The following is a 19,084-nucleotide window of genomic DNA, read 5'->3' on the forward strand; positions in this document are numbered from 1 at the left end:
AGTGCTAGTAATGCTGTCCAGACAGTTGGAGTGGCTGAAATGCTGTCCAGACAGTCGGAGTGGCTGTAATGCTGTCCAGACAGTCGGAGTGGCAGTAATGCTGTCCAGACAGTTGGAGTGGCAGTAATGCTGTCCAGACAGTCAGAGTGCCAGTAATGTTGTCCAGACAGTCGGAGTGGCTGTAATGCTGTCCAGGATAGTCAGGAGTGGCAGTAATGCTGTCCAGGATAGCCACGAGTGGCAGTAAGGCTGTCTAGAATAGTCGGAGTGGCAGTAATGCTGTCCAGAATAGTCAGAAGAGGTTCTAAGGCCGTCGAGAATGGTCAGCAGTTGCAATTATGCTCTCTAGAATAGTCGGAGTGGCAGTAAGGCCTTCTAGGATAGAGTGGAGTGGCAGTAAGGCTGTCCAGACAGTCGGAGTGGCAGTAATGTTGTCCAGACAGTCGGAGTGGCAGTAAGGCTGTCCAGACAGTCGGAGTGGCAGTAATGTTGTCCAGACAGTCGGAGTGGCAGTAATGTTGTCCAGACAGTCGGAGTGGCAGTAATGCTGTCCAGACAGTCGGAGTGGCAGTAATGCTGTCCAGACAGTCGGAGTGGCAGTAATGCTGTCCAGACAGTCGGAGTGACAGTAATGCTGTCCAGAATAGTCGGAGTGGCTGTAATGTTGTCCAGACAGTCGGAGTGGCTGTAATGCTGTCCAGACAGTCGGAGTGGCAGTAATGTTGTCCAGACAGTCGGAGTGGCAGTAATGCTGTCCAGACAGTCAGAGTGCCAGTAATGTTGTCCAGACAGTCGGAGTGGCTGTAATGCTGTCCAGACAGTCAGAGTGCCAGTAATGTTGTCCAGACAGTCAGAGTGCTAGTAATGCTGTCCAGACAGTCGGAGTGGCAGTAATGATGTCCAGACAGTCAGAGTGGCAGTAATGCTGTCCAGGATAGCCAGGAGTGGCAGTAATGCTGTCCAGACAGTCGGAGTGGCTGTAATGCTGTCCAGACAGTCGGAGTGGCAATAATGTTGTCCAGACAGTCGGAGTGGCAGTAAGGCTGTCCAGACATTCGGAGTGGCAGTAATGCTGTCCAGACAGTTGGAGTGGCTGTAATGCTGTCCAGACAGTCGGAGTGGCAGTAATGCTGTCCAGACAGTCGGAGTGGCTGTAATGCTGTCCAGACAGTCGGAGTGGCAATAATGTTGTCCAGACAGTCGGAGTGGCAGTAAGGCCATCTAGAATAATCAGGTGTGGCAGTAAGGCTCTCTAGGATAGTCAGGAGTGGTAGAAAGGCTGACTAGAAGAGTAAGGAGTGGCATAAAATCTGTCTAGAATACTAACGACTGGCAGTACGGCTGTCTAGAATAGTCAGGAGTGGCAGTAAGGCTGTCTAGAATAGTAAGGAGCAGCATAATGGCTTTCCAGAATAGTAACGACAGGCAGTACGGCTGTCTAGGATTGTCAGGAGTGGCAGTAAGGCCGTCTAGAATAGTCAGGAGCTGCAGTGAGGCTCTCTAGGATAGACAGGAGTTTCAGTAAGGCCGTCTAGAATTAAGGTGTGGCATTAAGGCCATCCAGAATACACAGGAGTGGCAGTAAGGCTGTCTTGAATAGTCAGGAGTGGCAGTAATGCCATCTAGAATAATCAGGAGTGGAGGGAAGGCTGTCTAGGACAGTCAGGTGTGGCAGTAAAGCTGAATAGAATAGTCAGGACTGGCGGTAACGCAGAATAGAATAGCCCTGAGTGGCAGTAAGGCCGTCTAGATTAGTCAGGAGTGGAGGGAAGGCTCTCTCAGCTAGTCAGTAGTAGCAGTTATGCTGACTAGAATAGTCAAGACTGGCAATAAATCTGTCTAGGATAGTCAGGAGAGGCAGTAAGGCTGTCTAGAATAGTCAGGAGTGGCAATTATGCAGTCTAGAATACCCAGGAGTGGCAGTAAGGCCGCCTAGAATAGTCAGGAGTAGCAATAATGCTGTCTAGAACAGTCAGGCGTGGCAGTTATGCTGACTAGAAGAGTCAGGTGTGGCAGTAAGACTGTCTAGAATAGTCAGGAGAGGCAGTAAGGTTGTCTAGAATAGTCAGGAGAGGCAGTAAGGTTGTCTAGAATAGTCAGGAGTGGCAGTAAGGCCATCTAGAATAGGCAGAATAAGCAGGAGTGGAGGGAAGGCTGTCTAGAATAGTCAGGTGTGGCAATTATGCTGTCTAGAATAGTGAGAAGTGGTTCTAAGGCCGTCGAGTATGGTCAGCAGTGGCAATTATGCTCTCTAGAATAGTCAGCAGTGGCAGTAAGGCAGTCTAGAATAGTCAGGAGCTGCAGTGAGGCTCTCTAGGATAGTCAAGAGTGGCAGAAAGTCTGACTAGAATAGTAAGGAGTGGCATAAAATCTATCTAGAATACTAACGACTGGCAGTACGGCCATCTAAAATAGTCAGGAGCGGCAGTAAGGCTGTCTAGAATAGTCAGGAGCGGCAGTAAGGCTGTCTAGGATAGTCAGGAGTGGCAGTAAGGCCATCTAGAATAGTCAGGAGTGGCAGTAAGGCTGTCTAGAATAGTCAGGAGCTGCAGTGAGGCTCTCTAGGATAGTCAGGAGTGGCAGAAAGGCTGACTAGAATAGTAAGGAGTGGCATAAAATCTGTCTAGAATACTAACGACTGGCAGTACGGCTGTCTAGAATAGTAAGGAGCAGCATAATGGCTTTCCAGAATAGTAACGACAGGCAGTACGGCTGTCTAGGATTGTCAGGAGTGGCAGTAAGGCCGTCTAGATAAGTTAGCAGAGACAGTAAGGCCGTCTAGAATAGTCAGGAGCTGCAGTGAGGCTCTCTAGGATAGTCAGCAGTTTCAGTAAGGCCGTCTAGAATTAAGGTGTGGCATTAAGGCCATCCAGAATACACAGGAGTGGCAGTAAGGCTGTCTAGGATAGTCAGGAGACGCAGTAAGGCTGTCTAGAATAGTCAGGAGTGGAGGGAAGGCCATCTAGAATAGTCACGAGTGGCAGTAACACTGTCTAGAACAGTCAGGTGTGGCAATTATGCTGACTAGAAGAGGCAGTTGTGGCAGTAACGCTGTCCAGAATAGTCGGAGTGGCAGAAAGGCCGTTTAGGATAGTGTGGAGGGGCAGTAAGGCAGTCCAGGATAGTCAGAAGTGGCAGTAAGGCCATCCAGAACAATCAGGAGAGGCAGTAAGGCCATCTAGAATAGTCAGGAGTGGCAGTAAGGCCATCTAGAATAATCAGGAGTGGCAGTAAGGCCATCCAGAATAATCAGGAGTGGCAGTAAGGCCATCTAGAATAGTCAGGAGCGGCAGTAAGGCTGTCCAGAATAGTCAGAAGTGGCAGTAAAGCTGTCTAGAATAGTCAGGAGTGGCTGTAAGGCCGGCTAGAATTAAGGTGTGGCATTAAAGTTGTCAAGAATAGACATGAGTGGCAGTAAGGCCGTCTAGAATAGTCAGGAGTGGAAGGAAAGCAGTCTAGAATTGTCAGGAGTGCCAGTAATGCTGTTTAGGATAGTCAACAGTGGAAGTTACGTGTGTAGAATAGTCAGGAGTGGCAGTTAGGCCATCTAGGATAGTCAAGAGTGGCAGAAAGGCTGACTAGAATAGTAAGGAGTGGCATAAAATCTGTCTAGAATACTAACGACTGGCAGTACGGCTGTCTAGAATAGTCATGAGCGGCAGTAATGCTGTCTAGAATAGTCAGGAGCAGCAGTAAGGCTCTCTAGAATAGTCCGGATCGGCAGTAAGTCTGCCTAGAATAGTCAGGAGTGGCAGTAAGGCTGTCTAGAATAGTAAGGAGCAGCATAATGGCTTTCCAGAATAGTAACGACAGGCAGTACGGCTGTCTAGGATTGTCAGGAGTGGCAGTAAGGCCGTCTAGAATAGTCAGGAGCTGCAGTGAGGCTCTCTAGGATAGACAGGAGTTTCAGTAAGGCCGTCTAGAATTAAGGTGTGGCATTAAGGCCATCCAGAATACACAGGAGTGGCAGTAAGGCTGTCTTGAATAGTCAGGAGTGGCAGTAATGCCATCTAGAATAATCAGGAGTGGAGGGAAGGCTGTCTAGGACAGTCAGGTGTGGCAGTAAAGCTGAATAGAATAGTCAGGACTGGCGGTAACGCAGAATAGAATAGTCCTGAGTGGCAGTAAGGCCGTCTAGATTAGTCAGGAGTGGAGGGAAGGCTCTCTCAGCTAGTCAGTAGTAGCAGTTATGCTGACTAGAATAGTCAAGACTGGCAATAAATCTGTCTAGGATAGTCAGGAGAGGCAGTAAGGCTGTCTAGAATAGTCAGGAGTGGCAATTATGCAGTCTAGAATACCCAGGAGTGGCAGTAAGGCCACCTAGAATAGTCAGGAGTAGCAATAATGCTGTCTAGAACAGTCAGGCGTGGCAGTTATGCTGACTAGAAGAGTCAGGTGTGGCAGTAAGACTGTCTAGAATAGTCAGGAGAGGCAGTAAGGTTGTCTAGAATAGTCAGGAGAGGCAGTAAGGTTGTCTAGAATAGTCAGGAGTGGCAGTAAGGCCATCTAGAATAGGCAGGATAAGCAGGAGTGGAGGGAAGGCTGTCTAGAATAGTCAGGTGTGGCAATTATGCTGTCTAGAATAGTGAGAAGTGGTTCTAAGGCCGTCGAGTATGGTCAGCAGTGGCAATTATGCTCTCTAGAATAGTCAGCAGTGGCAGTAAGGCAGTCTAGAATAGTCAGGAGCTGCAGTGAGGCTCTCTAGGATAGTCAAGAGTGGCAGAAAGTCTGACTAGAATAGTAAGGAGTGGCATAAAATCTATCTAGAATACTAACGACTGGCAGTACGGCCATCTAAAATAGTCAGGAGCGGCAGTAAGGCTGTCTAGAATAGTCAGGAGCGGCAGTAAGGCTGTCTAGGATAGTCAGGAGTGGCAGTAAGGCCATCTAGAATAGTCCGGAGTGGCAGTAAGGCTGTCTAGAATAGTCAGGAGTGGCAGTAAGGCCATCTAGGATAGTCAGGAGTGGCAGAAAGGCTGACTAGAATAGTAAGGAGTGGCATAAAATCTGTCTAGAATACTAACGACTGGCAGTACGGCTGTCTAGAATAGTAAGGAGCAGCATAATGGCTTTCCAGAATAGCAACGACAGGCAGTACGGCTCTCTAGGATAGTCAGCAGTTTCAGTAAGGCCGTCTAGAATTAAGGTGTGGCATTAAGGCCATCCAGAATACACAGGAGTGGCAGTAAGGCTGTCTAGGATAGTCAGGAGACGCAGTAAGGCTGTCTAGAATAGTCAGGAGTGGCAGTAAGGCCATCTAGAATAGTCAGGAGTGGCAGTATGTCTGTCTAGAATTGTCAGGAGTGGCAGTAAGGCCATCTAGTATAGTCAGGACAGGCAGTATGTCTGTCTAGAATTGTCAGGAGTGCCAGTAATGCTGTTTAGGATGGTCATCAGTGGATGTTACGCTGTCTAGAATAGTCACGAGTGGCAGTAAGGCTATCTAGAATAGTCACGAGTGGCAGTAACACTGTCTAGAACAGTCAGGTGTGGCAGTTATGCTGACTAGAAGAGTCAGGTGTGGCAGTAAAGCCGTCTAGAATACAGAGGAGAGGCAGTAAGGCTGTCTAGAATAGTCAGGAGTGGCAGTAAGGCTGTATAGAATAGTCAAGAGTGGAGGTAAGGCCATCTAGAATAGTCAGGAGTGGCAGTAAGGCCATCTAGTATAGTCAGGACAGGCAGTAAGTCTGTCTAGAATTGTCAGGAGTGCCAGTAATGCTGGTTAGGATGGTCATCAGTGGATGTTACGCTGTCTAGAATAGTCAGGAGTGGAAGTAAGGCTGTCTAGAATAGTCACGAGTGGCAGAAAGAGTGTCAAGGATAGTCATGAGTGGCAGTAACGCTGTCTAGAACAGTCAGGTGTGGCAATTATGCTGACTAGAAGAGGCAGTTGTTGCAGTAATGCTGCCCAGAATAGTTGCAGTGGCAGTAATGCTGTCTAGACAGTAGGAGGGCAGTAATGCTGTCCAGACAGTCGGAGTGGCAGTAATGCTGTCTAGACAGTAGGAGTGGCAGTAATGCTGTCTAGACAGTAGGAGTGGCAGTAATGCTGTCCAGACAGTCGGAGTGGCAGTAATGCTGTCTAGACAGTAGGAGTGGTAGTAATGCTGTCTAGACAGTCGGAGTGGCAGTAATGCTGTCTAGACAGTAGGAGTGGCAGTAATGCTGTCTAGACAGTAGGAGTGACAGTAATGATGTCCAGACAGTCGGAGTGGCAGTAATGCTGTCCAGGATAGTCAGGAGTGGCAGTAATGCTGTCCAGACAGTTGGAGTGCCAGTAATGCAGTCCAGAACAGTCAGAGTGGCAGCAATGCTGTCCAGGATAGACAGGAGTGGCAGTAAGGCTGTCTAGAATAGTCAGCAGTGGCAGTAACGTTGTCCAGCTTAGTAAGGAGTGGCAGTAAGGCAGTCCAGGATAGTCAGGAGTGGCAGTAAAGCTGTCTAGAATAGTCAGGAGTGGCAGTAAGGCCGTCTAGAAGAGTCAGGAGATTCAGTAAGGCTGTATAGAATAGTCAAGCGTGGAAGTAAGGCCATCTAGTATAGTCAGGACAGGCAGTATGTCTGTCTAGAATTGTTAGGAGTGCCAGTAATGCTGTTTAGGATGGTCATCAGTGGATGTTACGCTGTCTAGAATAGTCACGAGTGGCAGTAAGGCTATCTAGAATAGTCACGAGTGGCAGTAACACTGTCTAGAACAGTCAGGTGTGGCAATTATGCTGACTAGAAGAGGCAGTTGTGGCAGTAACGCTGTCCAGAATAGTCGGAGTGGCAGAAAGGCCGTTTAGGATAGTGTGGAGGGGCAGTAAGGCAGTCCAGGATAGTCAGAAGTGGCAGTAAGGCCATCCAGAACAATCAGGAGAGGCAGTAAGGCCATCTAGAATAGTCAGGAGTGGCAGTAAGGCCATCTAGAATAGTCAGGAGCTGCAGTGAGGCTCTCTAGGATAGTCAAGAGTGGCAGAAAGGCTGACTAGAATAGTAAGGAGTGGCATAAAATCTGTCTAGAATACTAACGACTGGCAGTACGGCTGTCTAGAATAGTCATGAGCGGCAGTAAGGCTGTCTAGAATAGTAAGGAGCGGCATAATGGCTGTCCAGAACAGTAACAACTGGCAGTACGGCTGTCTAGAATTGTCAGGAGAGGCAGTAAGGGTGTCTAGAATAGTCACGAGTGGCAGTAACGCTATCTAAAATAGTCAGGTGTGGCAGTTATGCTGACTAGAATAGTCAGGAGTGGCAGTAAGGCCATCTAGTATAGTCAGGACAGGCAGTATGTCTGTCTAGAATTGCCAGGAGTGCCAGTAATGCTGTTTAGGATGGTCATCAGTGGATGTTACGCTGTCTAGAATAGTCACGAGTGGCAGTAAGGCTATCTAGAATAGTCACGAGTGGCAGTAACACTGTCTAGAACAGTCAGGTGTGGCAATTATGCTGACTAGAAGAGGCAGTTGTGGCAGTAACGCTGTCCAGAATAGTCGGAGTGGCAGTAAGGCCGTCTAGGATAGTGTGGAGGGGCAGTAAGGCAGTCCAGGATAGTCAGAAGTGGCAGTAAGGCCATCCAGAATAATCAGGAGTGGCAGTAAGGCTGTCTGGAATAGTCAGGAGCGGCAGTAAGGCCATCTAGAATAATCAGGAATGGCAGTAAGGCTGTCTAGAATAGTCAGGAGCTGCAGTAAGGCTGTCTAGGATAGTCAGGAGCGGCAGTAAGGCTGTCTAGAAAAGTCAGGAGCGGCAGTAAGGCCACCTAGAATAATCAGGAATGGCAGTAAGGCCATCTAGAATAGTCAGGAGTGACAGTAAGGCCATCTAGAATAATCAGGAGTGGCAGTAAGGCTGTCTAGAATAGTCAGGAGCTGCAGTGAGGCTCTCTAGGATAGTCAGGAGAAGGCTGACTAGAATAGTAAGGAGTGGCATAACATCTGTCTAGAATACCAACAACTGGCAGTACGACTGTCTAGAATAGTCAGGAGTGGCAGTAAGGCCATCTAGAAAAATCAGGAGGGGCAGTAAGGCCATCTAGAATAGTCAGGAGTGGCAGTAAGGCTGTCTAGAATAGTCAGGAGCTGCAGTGAGGTTCTCTAGGATAGTCAGGAGTGGCATTAAGGCTGACTAGAATAGTAAGGAGTGGCATAACATCTGTCTAGAATACTAACAACTGGCAGTACGGCTGTCTAGAATAGTCAGGAGTGGCAGTAAGGCTGTCTAGAATAGTCAGGAGTGTCAGTAAGGCTGTCTAGAATAGTTAGGAGCTGCAGTGAGGCTCTCTAGGATAGTCAGGAGTGGCAGAAAGGCTGAATAGAGTACTCAGGAGTGGCACTAAGGCTGACTAGAATAGTAAGGAGTGGCATAACATCTGTCTAGAATACTAACGACTGGCAGTACGACTGTCTAGAATAGTCAGGAGTGGCAGTAAGGCTGTCTACAATAGTAAGGAGCGGCATAACGGCTGTCCAGAATAACAACGACTAGTAGTACGGCTGTCTAGAATTGTCAGGAGAGGCAGTAAGGGTGTCTAGAATAGTCAGGAGTGGCAGTAAGGCTGTCTAGGATAGACAGGAGTGGCAGTAAGGATGTCTAGAGTACTCAGGAGTGGAAGTAATGCTGTCTAGAATAGTCAAGAGAGGCAGTAATGCTGTCTAGGATACACAAGAGTGGAGGTTACGCTGTCTAGAATAGTCAGCAGTGGCAGTAAGGCTGAATACAATAGTAAGGAGTGGCAGTTACGCTGTCTAAGATTGTGAGGAGTGGCAGTAATGCTGTCTAGGATTGTCAGGAGTGGAAGTTACGTAGTCTAGAGTAGTCAGGAGTGGCAGTAAGGCTGTCTAGAATAGTCAGCAGTCGCAGTAAGTCTATCTAGGATAGTCAGGAGTGGCAGTAATGCTGTCTAGAATGGTCAGCAGTGGCAGTAAGACCGTCTAGAATAGTGAGGAGTGGCAGTAAGGCCGTCTAGAATAGTCAGCAGTGGCAGTAAGGCTGAATACAATAGTAAGGAGTGGCAGCACGGCTGTCTAGAATAGTCAGGAGTGGCAGTAAAGCTGAATAGAATAGTCAGGAGTGGCAGTAAGGCTGTCTAGAATAGTCAGCAGTCGCAGTAAGTCTATCTAGGATAGTCAGGAGTGGCAGTAATGCTGTCTAGAATGGTCAGCAGTGGCAGTAAGACCGTCTAGAATAGTGAGGAGTGGCAGTAAGGCCGTCTAGAATAGTCAGCAGTGGCAGTAAGGCTGAATACAATAGTAAGGAGTGGCAGCACGGCTGTCTAGAATAGTCAGGAGTGGCAGTAAAGCTGAATAGAATAGTCAGGAGTGGCAGTTACGCTCTGGAGTGCAATCAGAGTAGCTCACCTCTTTGACTTGAACACCCTTAATTTTCAGTACCAAGCCTTACTGTCAGTCATGACATACTAAAGATTGGGGAATCAACTTTCAATTCAAAAATAACAGGACCTTGGTGTAGATGGTATCCCCAATGAAATTCTAAACCTCAGCAGTGACAATATCTAATCACCTATCCACAATGTCAACATTCACAGCTGGATTTGAGGTTAGAGCAGTGTTCTCAGACATGATGTCTGGGGTGGCGCTGTAGTCTAACTCATATAGCAGCTGCTCACAGTTGCAGGGACTGACCTCCATTGCTGTCTGTGTAGAGTCTACATGTCCTCGCTATAACCAAGTGCGTTTCCTCTGGATGCTCTACATTCGTTCCACATCTCAGAATGTGCAGGTAATTGGCCACAGCAAACTGTCACCAGTGTGCGATGAGTGCTAAAATCTTGGGACAATTGATGGAAGTTTGGAGAGAATAGGCGGGAAGGAAAATTGGTTGCGCCAAAAGGCCTCTTTCTATGTAACTACAGTATGTTGGGAAAAGATGTATGAGGTGTTCAAGGTGAGAAGCTCTCGGTAAAAAGCAGACTTTACAGTAGTAGGCAAATGGGAAGGTCTGTTGAAAGAGCTATCTCTTTTAGCTTCATTACTAGATTCACAACAATAAAGCTCAGAGAAATATGGATAAAATATTGCTTATACCTCAGCTAATGTGCAGTTCCAGGTGTTTGGGAGTTTGCCAAGACATTTGGACACGGAGCAGAAGGGTTAAAATGGATACTTGGTAGAAAATACAAAGTTGAAAACGTTAGGATAGAGGTTTTCTAGACCATTCACAGTTCTGATTGAGAAAATAAACTATTAGTAACATTCAACATGGGCAAAGAAGGAGATTTGGTCTCAACCCTGTGAGAGATATTCCCTTGGTTTTACCACACCTTTCACCCTCCACGTATCCTGCAACAAAACTAGCTTCTTTTACCCGTTCTGAAGGACAGTCATGAACATTAACTTGTTTTGACTTCTGTTTTAACTTAGTGATCATCCTGTTGGATCAGCTGAGGCACAAAGCCCTAAGCTGGAAGGTTGGCCCCAACCTGACAGTGGCCTGATTAAGTACACTGGACTGCAGTGTGTGTCAGAGGTGTAAAAATCGAGCAAATACCTGCAACTTCGTCACCATGGTGCTGTTCTTTGGGGAGGTTCGAAGGGCAGCCTGTGCTGCAGGCAGGAGTTTAACACCCCCAATGGGTTTCTTCGCCGAAGAACTCAGCTGATTCTCTAAAGTCCTAGCCAAACTTTGAACCATAGTCCCTAGAAAACAGCAGAGAAAATAACACCTCAGACACAGAAGGCATTTGTGACATTGTCAACGTACATGAATTAATGGGATCGCCACTGGCACCATCATGATCATTGCCTATATGTGAGAGGTTGAAAGTGTTGGTGTTCAGAGGGATTGTCCAATTTAACATGCGGTTTGTGTTACGAAAGAGGAAGACAAACTTTAGGTTGGTCTTTATTGCAAGTGGTTGTGGATGTAAGAGCAGAAATTCCTTGCTCGAATTACAAAGAGCCCAGAGGCACAGGTCTGGTGTCCCTATCTGAGGAAGGATATACGCATGGAAGGAACGCAGCAAGGAGTCACTAGAATGACTTGATGAGCAGACAGCGCTGTCCTTTGAAGAGAGATTAAGAACACTGGGCCTATACTCCCTCAGGTATAGAACAGTTAGAGGGGTTCTTATGGAGATATAAAAAAATCTTGCAGGACTTGACAGGATAGACTCAGGAATTATTTAGGAAACAAAAAGGATGTAATAAACGAGAGAGGGTGCAGAAAAGATTCACAATCATGTTTCAAGATTGAAAGGTTTGAATTATCATGAGATACTGGATAGGCTAGGTTTATTTTCCCTGCAGCAAAGGAGGCTGAGAAGTGACATAAAAGAGGCATAGATGGGTAGATAGCCAGAGCCTATACACACAGTAGGACCTTCCAAAACTAGAAGACAAACTTTAAGGTGAAAGTTCAAAACTGGGATCTGTGTGGGTAAAATGATTCCCCTGGCTAGGATGTCTAGAACCATGGATCAGTTTCAAAATAAGGAGTTAGATATTCAGCACAGCCATAAGATTTTTTTTTTATTTTGGCACCCAGCAGTTAGCAAACGTATGGAATTCACTACCTAAAGGTATATTATGCACAGAGGAGGCTCTGTGCATATTCACAAAATTTCTTCTATGTTAAAGGAATTAGGGGCACCAGGGGTCAGGATTGAACCCAGGTTTCTAGCGCCGTGAAGCAGCAGTTTACTGGGCCTGCCACAGAGCTGCTCTTTCACTGAGACTAGTTTTACATCGCCAAATTCATTTTTTAATATATTGAATTCAAACCCTCAGAGGTCCATGCTGGGAACTTATCTCACAATCTTTAGATTGTTAATCCAATCTTTTGGATCACTAGGCCAGTAATATGCCCATTCCAATAACGCACCAGTCTCCAGAGCTTAGTGAGTCAGCAGGAAGTGATGTTCTATTTCAGATATTCACTGGGGAACAGCCACTGGTCTCCCACAAGTTATACTTATTTCACAGCCATCTAGACTCAGCAAGGTAATACGCTCAGTGGCCACTTTATTAGGTACACAATGCAAATATCTAATCAACCAATCATGTGATAGCAACAATGGATAAAAGCATGCAGACACCATCGAGCAGTTTGGTTACAGACAAGAGAAAATCCGGCAAAACACACACAAAATGCTGGAGGACCTCAGCAAGCCCCACTTCTTAACTCTACTCCTCATCTTTTTTAATCCGGTCCTGCTTAAGAGTCTCTCCCAAAATGTCAACTGTACTCTTTTCCATAGATGCTGCCTGGCCTGCTGAGTTCCTCCATTGTTACAAGAAGTTCAATTGTAGTTCAGACCAAGCATCAGAATGGGGAAGGAACACGATCTAAGTGACTTCGACGGTGGAATGATTGTTGGTGTCTGGGTTTTGGAGTATCACAGAAATACTGATTTCTTGGGATTAATATACACAGCAGTCCCCAGAGTTTACAAAAAATGGTGTAGAAACAAAAAACATTCAGTCAGCGGCAGTTCTGTGGGCAAAAACACCTTGTTAATGATCAGAGGAAAATGGCCAGACTGGTTCACGCTGACAGGAAAGCGACAGCAACTCAAATAACCACTTGTTACAACAGCGGTGAGCAGACAAGCATCTCTGAACGCACGACACATTGAACATGGGCTACAGCAGCAGAAGACCACGGACATACACTCAGCGGCCAGTTTAATAGGTACAGAATGTGCCCAATAAAGTGGCCGCTGAATGTACATCTGCACAAAATCCTACAAGGGTAGGTAGGAAGGATTTTCAAAGGAAGCATCAATAGGCACGTGGCAGCAGAATACCTGGTGGGCTGCGGACTGTGGGGGCTGCAAGTGGACTTGGGGCCCCAGTCGAGACGTCCGTGTCTGACCAGTTGTCATCGTCACTCATAGTAGCCTGCTTCTGCTTCTGCCTAGACAGGATGACGTTAACTTTTGGTGCATCCTTGACACCCACACTGGTGACATAGGCGCTGTCCACAATGGACTCATCGTCAGAAGAGAACGGAGGTGTGCTGCAGGAAGGGAAGAAAAGGGAAGAACATTCAGCTGCAAAATACAGTGTGGCAACCTGTCACCCGCCTCCTGTTCTGTGACTACATTCAGGAATGTTGTATCAATAAACTGATCCATCCACGCAGAAAACCTGGGGCTCCAGTTGTGCTAGGTCACTCCGTGCCCGACAGTAGGCAAGGGCATTCATATTCACAAGGGCATTGCAGCATAGATATTTCCTCTTACTGTGGCAATTAGTGGAGGTTACAGTAGCAATCTGCCATTCTAGACTTGAGAGGAAATTTCAGTGAATCCGTGGAATTCCTTACACAGGAGGGCTCTGGAGGCTCAGCTACTCAAGATGGAGACCCACAGAAGTCTGGAGATTGGGGAAAATGGGATACAAGGAAGCGACACTGTGGCAGAGGACCATCTTGGATGACTGAATAGGCATCTGTATCTCCCATGAATGCTAGACAGATGGAAACCACCACAGAAAGGGGAGGCAGCCATTTGCGAAATGCATTGAAGTTTCAGGCCAGAGTATGTACTCAAACCGCTGAATAGGATGAAAATTCACACCACTGGGTTCAAGGGAATGAAACAGTTAAACTGTCTGCTCTGGACTGTGTTGAGAAGCTGGGAAAACGATCCCCAAGCGTCCTTCGTTGGGTGACAGTGGAGCTGGAGAGTCATACCTGGTGCTGAGTGCAGCTGAATGGGAAGGACTGGCAGTTGAGTGCTGTGCAGCAGGCTTGGGTGTTTCAGTCTGATAGACCTTTGGGTCAATCACACGAGACGGTTTTGACAGGACAGCCCTAGGGCGCTTGCTGTTAGCCACTGGTTTCGGTGATGAGCTGGTGCGTCTCCGCGCTGTAATTAAAAGAGCAGAGTGTTATAGACAGACCAGTAGACGTCTGTTTCATCACCTCAATAAATCATAGCTTATACACAATATTTAACCCATCTTGGATACCCAGCACTCCCAGAAATTTCTTGATATAATGTGCCTATAGTCTACCCTGTTCAAAAACCTTAGCTAACAAAATCCATCGATGTTAGCTTTAAGAGATTAAAATGGCCCCTAGTTTCCACAGTTTTGGAGAAGAGAACGGGAAGGACTGGTGAATATAGTTGGTGTTTAGAATGCTTAGAAATCAGTCGAGCTTCTGATCAGTCATAACCCTCAGGATGTTGATGGTGTGGAAGCTTGGCAATGGCAAGGAAAAATGAAAAGCTGGAGATGCTCAATGCCTGGCACATCTGTGGCTTGAATGTTAATCAGCCCACTCATTAATATTGTCTCAGCCCTGCTGAATACAGGCATTGGCTGCTCCATTGGCTGAAGAGTTGAGAATTGAATTGAACATTGTGTAAACATCCCACTTCTGACCTTACGATGAAAGAAAGGTCAATGATAAAAGAGCTGAAGGTGGTTGGGCCCAGACACTAAGAAGCTCTTGCTCTGACTCCTTGGGTTTGGATGACCAACCTCTTAAAACGATGACTATCTTCCTTTATCCAAGTAATACCACTGGCCAGTTTTCCCTTTGATGTCCACTTTTAACAGGACTCTTTGATTCCACACTTGGTCAAATGCTGCCTTGACACTGAATGCAGTCACTCTCACCCCTCTTCTGGAATCCAACTTTGGAGCAAGGCTGTGATGAGGTCTGGGTCTAGGGGTTCCCGAGTAGATGGCCGGTGAACAAGTACCGTCCAACTGAAACCACAACAGCACCTTCCTTCATTTTGCTGACCACTGAGAGTGGACTGTTATGGCAGTAATTAACTGGATTAGACTCGTCCATTTTGTGAAAAGACCCTCTCTGGGCAACATTCCATTATGGCAGCTGCTGGAACAGCTTGGCTAGAAGCACAGCTAGTTCTGGAGTGCAGATCTTCAACTCTATAGCTGGAATGCTACCTAGTCCCAGTAGCTTTGCTGCATCCATTGCTCGTAACCATTTTTGATAGCAAGTAGAGAGAATTGAATTGGTTTCTGTGAGGGCGGGGAAACCAAAATAGTTTTTCAGTTCAGCATCCCCAGCAGGACCACAGTTACAATGAAGAGGAAACAGTGACCCAGAGAGCACAGATGATACCAAGGTGGGAAACAGGTCTCCAGAGAAGAACTCCAAACAAAACATAGGTCCACCCAAATGCACACAACAGACAGAACAGGACAGGAAATAGTTGTGTGGCCAAAGACAACAGTGAAATGGGTCACCTTGCTCACACACACCTTTACCTGACTGAAGTGGGGGGGAGGTGTAACCTTCACTGTGTTGCTTCTCTTTAACCTTCTCAATGACGATCTTTGCAAAGTGCTTGCGGAGGCTGGTGAACTCATGGAAGTGCTTGGCCTTGCTCTCGCGTTGTTTCTCCACTGTCAAGCTCATGTTCTTCATGGTCTGAGCTGGGATTCCTTTTGAACCCTGCAGAAGAACCCAGAGTGTCTGTGTTAAAGGTGAACGAGGTGAGGAGAGGGAGTTGGAGGAAAATGAAACTCCCATTGCAGCATTACGCTCAAAAACAGGGCTGACCCTCCGAGTTACTCTTTGGACAACTATAGGCTCTGAGACTGTGCAGAGTAAATGCAGTCTAATTACACACAAAGGATAAACTCAAACACACCCTTATTCAACTCAGGTCCATGTCCTGTCAAAAGTCTTGCTAAGAACTTGCATCAAAAACAATACCCTCTCTGTCCTTTCTTGCTGTGTCCTCAAAAATTTCAATCAATCTCATCAGACACAACCTTCCTTAATCGGAATTATATAAGACCATAAGACATAGGAGGGGAATTAGGCTATTTGTCCCATCGAGTCTGCTCCACCATTACATCATGGTTGATCCAATTATCCTCTCAGTCCCAATATCTTGTCTTCTCTCTGTATCCCTTCATGCCCGGAATAATCTACAATCTATCAACCTCTGCCTTAAATGTACATAAAGACCTGGCTTCCACAGCTGCCTGTGGCAATGAATTCCACAGATTCACCACCCTCTGGCTAAAGAAATTCCTCCTCATCTCCGTTCTAAAAGGACGTCCCTCTACTCTATCAACCCCCTTCACCATTCAATAGGTCACTCCTCATTCTTCAAAATTTTAGTGAATACAGGCTCAGAGCCATCAAATGCTCTTCATATGACAAGCCATTCAATCCTGGAATCATTTTCATGAACCTCCTTTGAACCCTCTCCAGTTTCAGCAGATCCTTTCTAAGACAAGGGGCTCAAAACTGTTCACAATACTCCAAGTGAGGCCTCACCAATGCCTTAAAATCCCAACATTACACCCTTGCGTTTTTTATTCCAGTGCTCTTGAAATGAATGCTAACATCCCATTTCCCTTCCTCACCACAGACTCAACCTTTAAAGGATCCTGCAGAAGGACTCACAAGTCCCTTTGCACCTCAGTTCTTTGTATTTTCTCTCCATTTAGAAAATACTCAACCCTTTTATTTCTTCTATGAAGTGCATGATCATACACGTCCCAGCAACGTATTTCATCAGCCTCTTCTTTTTCCATTCTCCCAATCTGTCTGTCCTTCTCTAGCCTCTCTACTTCCACAAAATCACCTTCCCCTCCACTTATCTTCATATTGTCTGCAAACTTTGCAACAAAACCATCGATTCCATCATGCCGTTTTCTCTTTATCGGCCTCACTCATGGGGCTCTGGTAATAACCACTCCTCAAGTCCAGCACACTGAACCACTTTGCACCACTCAGACAGGCCAGCGTGTCTTCAATCCTCAGGACCGTATACTGGTCAGGGATGGTGTGCCTGTTCAGAGTCCTATAGACCACACACATCCGTACCTTCCCATTCTTCTTTTGGACCACTACTATTGGAGACACATTAGGGCTTCAGGACTCCGTGATGATCCCAGCTTCCTTCAGCTTACACAAATGCTGCCGTAAGTCCTCCAGCATTGCAGGGGCCCGTCACCACGGCCTTTCTCTGAACGGGGTACCCTCAGTCACCACAATAGTGTGACGCATGCTCTTGGAACAACTCATATCAAACTCGTCAGTGGAAAAGACGCCTTCCAGCATCAATATCTTCTCTACCGGCCTCCTCTTCCAACCCACAGGAACCGGGAGTACCGAAGTTGAATGATTCAGCGGTCAACTTTCCTTCTTTTTCCAATAGTTTCCCCCCAGTCTGTCTCACAGGGGCACTAGGCATCACCATCACCGGGAAGAGATGCACCAGGGTCATCCCCCGCTTGAAGGTAACCTCCCTCTTCATAGTGTTCCGGACAATCACTGCCATCCTGCGTTCCTGTACAACTGAGGGCTTCTGCAATTCAGGCCTCACCAGTAGCCCAACCAGAAATCCCAACTCCTCCTCATGGTCTCAACTCCTCCTCAACCACTAAGAGGGCCTCACCCTCAGGCACTCTGGGAAACTTGGAGGACCCCATCACTCTCGCTACTTCCCAGGGCCGTACCACCATCGGCTTCGACTGGGTGAACAGCACAGTCCCTCATCTAAATTCGGTATCCGGCTCAATGCAGCCACACACTTCCTCAAAAGCAGCTCGAAACACTGGGTGCACGGACAATGTTCCCAGAAAGCTCTCATCAGTCTTCTCCTTGCAGGCCCCCACCAGCCTCTTCACAAGAGGGGTGTTGGTCCCCACCAGAATTGAAACGCCACCCTTCTCAACAGGGTCCGGACAAACCAGCACCAGACACTCCCACATCGGCCTCTGAGGACTCCAGCTTCACTGACAAGTATCCATTATCCATGGATAATCACCAGCACTAAGCCCCCAGATCTCCAGTGCCCTGAATGGTGTCAATGGTAAATGCTTCAGATACCGGTTGTAAAACAAACGTATAACAACGTGACCTGCGACCCAGTGTCGAGTATGGCTTTCAGCATAAATATCCGTAGCGACACACTGGAGCATGGTCCCACTAAGCATTCAGGAATTGGGCCTTTCACTTTCAGGGGTTCCTTGGTACATTGCTGGGATCATGGTCCCCCAGAGACACCAGGCCGTTCCCTCACTGGGTTCCCAATGACTCTCCCTGCTGAGGTACCTGAGCATCCCTCCGCATTTTTCTTCCCTTTGGGGGATCCGTCCCCCAAAATCAGCTCAATCATATGGAGGGGGGGTCACACCCACTAATAACAGATGACACATCTCCAGTCTCCACTCTGCCGCGATCTCCTCTACTGCTCCCCAGGTGGTCACTTCACCACAGGGGACTACTACCAAGGACTGCACCCTGCTGACTGAGTCCTCCCGCACCTCCACTGTGTTCTCCTCTTCCCGTACCTCTGATCAGCTCACTAGAAGATGGAGGGGGGTGCGTCTTACGAGACTGTTGGAGACCCCAAGCAATCAGGTCATGGGACTGGGCACCCCTGGCTATCTGGTCCATTCTTAACTGATCCCCTTCAGCCACCTGAATGACTCCTCTGTGCTGCAAGCAATTTAGCAGAAAGCTTCTCCCACTTCTCCTGATGCATGTTCTGAAACCCCACCAGGAGCTCCACTGGGCTTCCGGTCAGGCCAAAGCATTGCCCAGTGCTTGAATGTAATTGACAGCTGTCACTACGGGAGATTTCAACCTGACAGCTCTCACAATGTCAGCGGCCCGCCCAGTCAAACTTTCAACCAATCTCTGTCACTTTTCATCGTCAGAGCACTGCCACTCATCTGACAACTGAGAGGTCCACTCCACCCAAGTCTCATACTGCTCCTCCCCTTTAGGGGTGGGCGTCATTCCAGAGAACAGGCAGAGCCTGCCATAGGTGGGACTTTGGACATTTTTCCATTTATTTGCCAGAGAGGTAAGGGCGGAGTATTCTCACTCATCACCGGGGGACGTGGACATTCCAAATCCCACCACTCTTTCCGCTCACTCCTCAGAAATGATAGAACCCTGTCTTTGAAATCTCCACCCCCAGCTACCACTACTCAGCGCTGGTCCGCATTGAAACGAGAGCTGCGACAGCCGTTTTATCAAACCTCCACCCCCAATCACAACTTTAACAGTGGAATTAACAATTCATCCAGAGTACAAATACCTGCCCCACTGGTTCATTGCTCAGGGTAGTCACACAACGGAATCCAACGGAATCAATCCCAAACGTAGCCCCCACAATTGCAACTCTCACTTC

General features: G+C 47.3%; 1 protein-coding gene across 6 annotated transcripts in view; it reads right to left on the reverse strand.

Moving 5' to 3' along the window:
* Window positions 1–19,084, reverse strand: part of LOC132381197 (cilium assembly protein DZIP1L-like) — a 162,034-nt gene that overhangs the window by 90,219 nt on the left and 52,731 nt on the right. For 5 of the 6 annotated variants that reach the window (XM_059950507.1, XM_059950518.1, XM_059950493.1 and 2 more), the window contains 4 exons: window positions 15,183–15,375; window positions 13,636–13,810; window positions 12,746–12,957; window positions 10,489–10,637 (listed from right to left, as the gene is read on the reverse strand). In XM_059950507.1, coding sequence (XP_059806490.1) covers window positions 10,489–10,637; window positions 12,746–12,957; window positions 13,636–13,810; window positions 15,183–15,375 — 729 coding nt within the window. The remainder of the gene's footprint in view (window positions 1–10,488; window positions 10,638–12,745; window positions 12,958–13,635; window positions 13,811–15,182; window positions 15,376–19,084) is intronic. The other variant, XM_059950500.1, reaches the window with a different exon arrangement.

The sequence above is a fragment of the Hypanus sabinus genome, chromosome 2 (genome assembly GCF_030144855.1).
Source record: "Hypanus sabinus isolate sHypSab1 chromosome 2, sHypSab1.hap1, whole genome shotgun sequence".
In the NCBI taxonomy this organism is placed as follows: domain Eukaryota; kingdom Metazoa; phylum Chordata; class Chondrichthyes; order Myliobatiformes; family Dasyatidae; genus Hypanus; species Hypanus sabinus.